The sequence below is a fragment of the Rhinolophus sinicus genome, linkage group LG07 (genome assembly GCF_036562045.2).
Source record: "Rhinolophus sinicus isolate RSC01 linkage group LG07, ASM3656204v1, whole genome shotgun sequence".
Lineage (NCBI taxonomy): Eukaryota > Metazoa > Chordata > Mammalia > Chiroptera > Rhinolophidae > Rhinolophus > Rhinolophus sinicus.
The window spans coordinates 80,837,596-80,846,005 of NC_133757.1; the positions used below are offsets into that span (position 1 = coordinate 80,837,596).

The following is an 8,410-nucleotide window of genomic DNA, read 5'->3' on the forward strand; positions in this document are numbered from 1 at the left end:
CAGCAATACCATATGAACTGCTAAGCTCAACTATCTGATGAGGCAGGAGGTGTCTGTACTCTTTGATGACTTTTTATTGAACTACCATTGTTAGATCCATCAGTAAAAATATTGTACAGCAGGAAGAGTATGTGACACTAAGGAAATTTCATGTGTTGAATTCAATTTATCTTGGGATAATGATTATCCAAAGTTCACAAAATGAGCCAATGTAATGAAAACTTTTTTGTAAACTGTATCAGGCCTTGAATTTGTGTTTTTGTAAAAGGGATAACAATAGAATCTGGCTCTTTTCCTATTTTCGAGCTTTTAGGCTTCTCTGAATTAAACTCCACAAATTCATAATAAGGAGTAAGATTTTTTTAAGCCACATATGTATCCATCTAAGTGGTTTCTTATAACAGCTGTTATTGTATGCTTATGTCCAGAACATACACATATATTAGAATAATCTAAAAAAATGTTGTTGTTAATGGCTTTAACCTGAAAGATTCCTTGCAGGCTCAGTAAGAGACCTGAGGAGGTCAGATCAGAATCTCTTTTTAAAACAGTGGTTTAAGATCTTCAGTGTAATCCCAAAGAAGAATTAATATCCCAACAGTTTCTGAAAATCATTAAGAGATTTAAGATGATCTTCCTAAGGTCTATTTTTTGTGGAGATATCAAATAACTGCCATCCCAAGTAAGAATAAGGCTCACTTCTTTGCAGTGCAATAATAAGACCTGAGCTACTTTTCATATCTGCAAATCTAACAACCAGTCTGCAAGGTTCAAAAAAAAACCATGCTCATTTCTTCCTCCCCAAAAACCCAGGTCTAAAATTAATCTTTCTCTTCTTTTGTTAATACCTCTCCCCACCCTTCTTCAATGAAAACCTTCCATTTTATACAACCACTGGCTGTTCCTTCTGGTTACTGGAAGGGACGCTGCCTTATTCATGAATCACTTAATAAAGCCAATTACGTCTCCAAATGTACTTGATTTTTGGTGTTTTGATAGGGAATGAATAAAAGACACACACAAATGCTAATGCGGCCGGTCTTTAGTCATGTTGAAGCCCTGAGTTTATTATCTCTAACCAATAGATACAGTTTGAGTACATGTAGTTAAACGAAGAAGATATGCATTATCTCAGCGAAAGTAAATCTTTTACTTTGACATAGAAGATACAAGGTCACTGAAACTCACAAAAGTAAATATCTCAAGGAGACAGAACCTACCAATTGTCCAGAAAGCCCTTAGTCTTCTGTGTCCGGGAACTGGCCGTTTCCACCACATTCCTCAGCAGCCGTTAGGCGCCTCTCAGATAAGGCAGAGGCAATGTTATGGGGGCAGAAACCGAGCCAGTCTGCAAGGTTCAGGGTTGCAAGAAACCATGGCTCCCCACATCTCCCCCTTTTTTGTTTTATAAAAGCAAAGTCCATCCAGCCAGGATGGCGAGGTGACAGTGCCTGTCTTAGGTGTCCCAGGACGCCAGTCTCAACTTACCCGTCTTTGGTACTCATATTTTATTATATAAGCCCTGTCTTAGGTGTTGAAGCGGCTCCCAAGTACTTATCCGTCTTTGGCTAACCCGCCCCTCTAAATGTATGGGGGAGAGAGGCTTAAGGCTTTGCCTTAAGCTCAAGCTGATGGATGTCAGCTCGTAAGTCTAACATCCTGCTGATGAAACATCTGATGAGGATGGGGAGTAGGCACAGAACCAAGCAGACACAGATGCCCAATGTAAGAAATATTATAACAGAATGGGCAATACAAGGCATAGAGGGCAAAACACTCCTAAGAACATCAACAAACTCAGAGGCAGCCTGAGCTTCATCAAATTTTAAGGGTTCAGCTTTTTTCATACTTTGAACTTTATCATGAAGCTGAAGCATATCTAAAGACAAATTAGCATTATGTCAAATTTCTTGAAGATGTAAACGAACCCGATTTTAATCATATTGACTATTATTATACTTTTTAGAAGTGACACATATCCAATGATATTTTGTATGACACTCTAAATGAGATTTAACTTTCATACCCTGAATCACATCTCCCATATACTGAACTGTATCATAAAGGGCATTTACTTTTTGTTCTAATTTTTCATCAATAGCTTTTTGGGTCCCTAAAGCTAAAGTAACATTTTTTGAAAGAGTATTAACATAATGAGCATTTTGAATAGTCTGAGAAAGAGCCACAGCTGCTGTAGCAGCAGTTGCAATAATAGTAACCAAAGCCATAATTTTTGTAATTAGAAGTCCAATAAACCGCTTTTGTCTACTCAAAGCATACTCAATTTCTTTGAAAATCTGTAAACTTCTTTTAGCATACCAAGGTCCAGAAATATTAACAGGAAGCATAACAAAAGATGGTTGTTTAAGTATCATAACATGAGTTCCCGATGGTACCCAAGAAATACAATTTGCTAAAGAACAATTGCTACAAGATACATTAAATCGATTTCCTACAAAGTGTACATTAACATTTCCAATCAACAGCGCATAAGGAGAAGGAACACAAGCAGAAATATTAACAGTCTTAACAACAGTAGTCCAATTTCTAGTCCCATCTTCCAGACACTCACATGACTGCAGGGAGTGCCTGATTTACAGAACTCAACTATTTGAACAACTTTATCCATTACTCCCATAAGTCTCCATAATGAATTTTGCTGATATTGCATGTCAGAATTCCAAAGTCCAGAAGTCAGTTCTCTGGCCCATCCTGACCGGTTACTTCTCGACCAGTCAATGATATATCTGTTTGTCCCGGGGATGTCATAACAAACAGGATCATTGCCAGGACAGTCTCTCCATGGGACAGTCTCAATATTCAATTTTAATCTTTTATTGCAAGATGGACGCGATGGAGGGACGGGCAGATTTATCTTGCGTCCTCCAGACCAATCGCCTAGCATGTTAAGACGAATAGTCCATCCAACTAAAGAGTCATTAATGTGCATAGTGACAGGAGAACTGCGCAAGCACCCAGATGTAGACCTATTTTTTGTAATACAAATAGGCAAACCTATTCCTATACCATTATAATAAGTGAACTTTTTCTCCAAATGCAGTTTTATGTGTCCATCAGAGGGCAGTCCTAAGGCATGGGTGTCATTAACATAGACTGGAATCTCAGGACCATCCCACACTGCGGGGTGGAGGATTGGTGGATCAGGTACATAGGCCCAATATGTCTGGTCATCTTCTGCATTGCTGAGGACTATCAGCCTCATCAGTAGGTAGAGGGTCCACATGTCGCACCAATCGTTCTGGCAGCCACCGAGGGCCTTCTGCATCCTGTGGAAAAATACATACATGTCCTCGTCCCCATATGAGGACTGGATCTGGGCCTTGCCAAGAGCCCATAAGTGGATCTTTCCATTTGACTAAAGCCTGAGGGGCAGTAGAAGGATGCCAAAAGCGTTCCGCAGCACTTTTACCATGGGCATCCAAGGTCAAAAAATTTTGAATAAAGAGAGAATGAGACAGATAATTATGAGGCGTCAGGGGATATAACTCCCCCTTTTTTATTTTATGTAAATTAACTTTTAATGTATCATGAGTGTGCTCAACAATCCCTTGTCCTTGGGGATTGTAAGGAATGTCAGTAACATGATTGATCGAAAATTGTTGGCAAAATAGAGAAAATATTTTGTTGGTATAACCTGAGCCATTATCTGTTTTAAGTTTTTTAGGGGTTTTAATCATGGCAAATGTAGTAAGACAATGTCTGATAACATGGGATGTGGCTTTTTTAGTCTGAGCCGTGGCCACAATGAATCCGGAGAAGGTTTCAATAGAGACATGAACATATTTTAACTTTTCAAATTTAGGTATATGAGTCACATCCATTTGCCATAAGTCATTAGGACGCAGGCCTCGAGGGTTGACTCCATAATGAGGCACAGGTTGGAGATGTGAACAATCTGGACACTGTTTTACTATCTGACGTGTTGTTTTTTTGGTTATTTTATATTGTAGTCTCAAGCTCTGGCTATTTTGATGATGGAGGCTATGAGCCTTTTGTGTCTTTTTTATTTGAGTCAAGGCAATGAGCTGAGTAGCAGAGTCTGTAATTTGATTTTTTGAGGCTAAAGGACCTGGAAGATTAGAATGAGCTCTAATATGGCCAATGTAAAATTTTTTACAGCGTAGCTGAATGGCCTGTTGTATCTGAAGAAACAGGTCCTGAATAACAGGATTACTGGTGCTAATAAAAGGTACCGTTTTTAAATTTTTGATGGCACGAACCACATAATGGGTGTCAGAGAATAAATTAAAAGACTGAGAAGCAAAGTCAAGCAATACCATATGAACTGCTCGAAGCTCAACTATCTGAGCTGAGGCAGGAGGTGTCTGTACTCTTTTGATGACTTTTTTATTGAGCGCATAAACAGCTACACCATTGTTAGATCCATCAGTAAAAATATTAGGTACAGCAGGAAGAGGAGTATGTGACACTATTGAAGGAAAAATTGGATCATGATGTTGAAAAAATTGAAGCAATTTATGCTTGGGATAATGATTATCCAAAGTTCCCACAAAATGAGCCAATGTAATAGGAAAACTGTTTGTAAACTGTATCAGGCCTTGAATTTGTGTTTTTGTAAAAGGGATAACAATAGAATCTGGCTCTTTTCCATAATATTTTCGAGCTTTTAGGCGGCTCTCCTGAATTAAACTGGCCACAAATTCATAATAAGGAGTAAGATTTTTTTGAGCAGCCACATGGAGGTGTATCCATCTAAGTGGTCCTTCTTGCCATAACACCGCTGTGGGTGTATGCTTGGTGTCCAGAACATACACATATAGAGGTTTAGAATAATCTAAAAAGGAAACATGCTGTTGTTGAATGGCTTTTTCAACCTTAGAAAGAGCCTTCCTTGCAGGCTCAGTAAGAGACCTGGAGGAGGTCAGATCAGAATCTCTTTTTAAAATTTTAAACAGTGGTTTAAGATCTTCAGTAGTTAATCCCAAAGAAGGGCGTAGCCAATTAATATCTCCCAACAGTTTCTGAAAATCATTAAGAGATTTAAGATGATCTTTCCTAAGGTCTATTTTTTGTGGAGTGAAATACTGAGCAAATAACTGCCATCCCAAGTAAGAATAAGGCTCACTTCTTTGCACTTTTTCAGGTGCAATAATAAGACCTGAGGCTAGAAGGTTCTTTTTCATATCTGCAAAGCAAGCTAACAACCAGTCTGCAAGGTTCAGGGTTGCAAAAAACCATGGCTCCCCACATCGTTCCCTTCCTCCACCCAAAAAACCCAGGTCTAAAATTAATCTTTTCTCTTCTTTTGTTAATACCTCCTCGCCCCACCCTTCTTCCTATGAAAATCTTCTATTTTGTACAACCACTGGCTGTTCCCTTTTGGTTACTGGAAGGGACCCTGCCTTATTCATTAATCCCTTAATAAAGCTAATTACGTCTCCAAATGTACACAGTTGATTTTTGGTGTTTTGATAGGGATTGCATTAAGTCACTAGATTGCTTTGAGTAGTGAGGGCATTTTAACGATGTTAATTTCTGCTGTCCAATACCACAATATACTCTTCCATTTATTGTATCTTCTTCAATTTCTTTTTTCAGTGTCATGTACTTTTCTGTATATAGATCTACTCTCTCCTTGGTCAAATTTATTCCAAGATATTTTTTTGATGCAATTATAAATTAGATTGTTTTCCTTATTTCTCTTTCTGACAGTTCAGTATTAGTGTATAAAAATTCAACTGATTTCTAAATATTAACTTTGCATTTTTCACAGAACTAAAACAAGTCATCTTAAAATGGACATTGAACCATGAATAACCACAGCAATCTTGAGAAAGAACCAAGTTGGACCTATCATGTTCCCTGATATCAAGCTGTACTACAAAGCTATAGTAATGAAGACAGCATGTTATTTGCATAAAAACAGACACATAATTCGATGGAATACAAAAAGAGCTCAGAAATAAACCCACACTTACATGGTCCTTTGTCTATGACAGCGAGGCAAGAATATACAGTGAGGCAAAGACAGTCTCTTAGATAAATGGTGTTGGGAAAACAGTACATATACATGCAAAAATATGAAATTGGAACACCTTCTTACACCATATACAAGAATAAACTCAAAATGCATGAAAGACTTAAATGTAAGACTTGGAACCATAAACACCTAGAAGAAATCACAGGCAGTAAGATCTCTGACATTGTTCTTAGTAACATTTGTTTTCTGATATATTTCCTTGGGCAAGGGAAACAAAACAAAAAATAAACAAGTGGAACTACATCCAACTAAAAGTTCTTGCACGGCAATGAAAACCATCAACAAAAAGAAAAGACAACCACTGATTGGGAGAAGACATTCACCAATGATTCATCAGATATGGGTTATATCCCAAGTTTATAAAGAATACATACAACTCAACCTCAAAAAAACAAACAATCGCATTTAAAAAGCACAGAGGACAGAATAGACATTTCTCCAAAGAGGACACACCGATGGCCAATAGGTATAAAAAGATGGTCAAGGTCACTAATCATCAAATTAAAACCACAATGAGATATCAACTCACACATGTCAGAATGGCTGTTGTAAATCAATAAGCAACAAGTTCTGGTGAGGACGTGGAGAAAAAGGAACTCTCGTGTACTGTGGGTGGAATTGCAAATTGGTGCAGCCAATATGGACCACAGCAATTCCACTGCTGAGTAATTATCCAAAGAAATCCAAAACACTAATTAGGAAAGATATGTGAACCCCTATGCTCACTGCAACACTATTTACAAGAGCCAAATACGTAGGCAACCTAAGTGCTCATCACTTGACGACTGGATAAAGAAGAGGTGGTACATATGTGCAATGGATTATTATGTGGTCATAAAACAGAATGAAATCTTACCCTTTGTGACAACACGGGTGGACCTGAGGGTATTATGCTCAATAAAAATGTCAGGCAGAGAAAGACAAATACCACATGATCTCGTACATGGAATGTAAATAGAAAATAAAGCAAAATAAAAGGAGACTCATATTTACAGAGAACAAGATGATGGTTGCCAGAAAGGTGAGGGTTGTGGGGCTGGGTAAAAAAGTAAAGGGATTAAGAAATACAAATTGATATTTACAAAAGAGTCCCAGGGATGTAAAGCACAGCATACAAAATATAGTAAATAATATTGCAACAACTGTATATAGTGTCAGGAGGTACAGACTAATGGGGGGATCACTACATAAATTATATAAATGTCTAAACACTATAGTGCACTCCGAAATTAATATAAAACAATATTGAATGTTAACTATAATGTAAAAAATAAATAATTTTTAAAAATTATATTCAGAAGTTGAAATCAAACAAAAGGAAATTCCAGAATATAAATAGAAGAAGGAAATTCCACAAACACAGTCAGATTAAAGAATCACAATGTCTGGTTTTAGACTTGGAGCCATGAAATCAAGGCCACTTTTTCAGTCTCACGACGATTGTCCCTTTTATGCTGTCATCCCAAGGAATCTTTTCAGAGCCCCCTTTATATCTTTATTCCTGAGACTGTAGATGAAGGGGTTCAGCATGGGTGTCACCACTGTGTATAGGACCGAGGCTGTAGCACTAGACTGTGAGCTGTGGGTAGCAGCAGAGCTGAGGTACACTCCTAGGCTTGTTAAATAAAATAAGGAGACGACCGAGAGGTGAGACGCACAGGTAGAAAATGCTTTATATTTCCCCTGAGCAGATGACATCGCACGTATGCAGGAAATGATCTTGGAGTAAGAGTAAAGAATCCCACTCAGGGAAACACTACCTAGTAGCACAGTTACAATATACAACACCAGGGTATTAACAAAGTTGTCAGAACAGGCAAGTTGGATCATCTGGTTGAGTTCACAGAAAAAGTGGGGGATTTGCAAGTCTGCACAGAAGGACAGCCTCAGCACCATTAAGCTTTGTAACAAGGCATTCAGGACACTCATGATCCAGGACACCAGAACCAACTGTCCACAGAGCCGGGGGTTCATGATGACCGTGTAGTGCAGGGGGTGACAGATGGCCACGAAGCGGTCATAGGCCATCACGGTCAGGAGACAGATATCGAACCCTGCAAAGAATATAAAAAAGTACATCTGCGTGATGCAGCCTTCGTAGGTTATGACTTTGCTCTGCGTCTGGATGTTCACCAGCATCTTGGGGACGGTGGTGGAGGTGAAACAGATGTCCACAAAGGACAGGTTGGAGAGGAAGAAGTACATGGGCGTGTGCAGGTGGGAGTCTGAGCTGACGGCCAGGACGATGAGCAGGTTTCCTAACACAGTGATCAGGTACATGGAGAGGAAAAGCCCAAAGAGGAGGGGCTGCAGGTCTGGCTCCTCTGAAAGTCCCAGGAGAACAAATTCTGAAACTCTTGTAAGATTCTCTGCTTCCATGAGGAAGAC

At 38.8% G+C, this 8,410-nt stretch overlaps 1 protein-coding gene across 1 annotated transcript; it reads right to left on the reverse strand.

The window, feature by feature from the left end:
- Positions 1–7,471: 7,471 nt before the first annotated feature.
- Positions 7,472–8,410, reverse strand: LOC109439679 (olfactory receptor-like protein OLF4). The gene has a single exon (XM_019719953.2). The coding sequence runs from the start codon at positions 8,399–8,401 to the stop codon at positions 7,472–7,474; it is 930 nt and encodes a 309-aa protein (XP_019575512.2). The 5' UTR covers positions 8,402–8,410.

Bases quoted from the DNA above. Each gene is read 5' to 3' on its own strand.
- LOC109439679 (XM_019719953.2), bottom strand. From the start codon at position 8,401: ATGGAAGCAGAGAATCTTACAAGAGTTTCAGAATTTGTTCTCCTGGGA.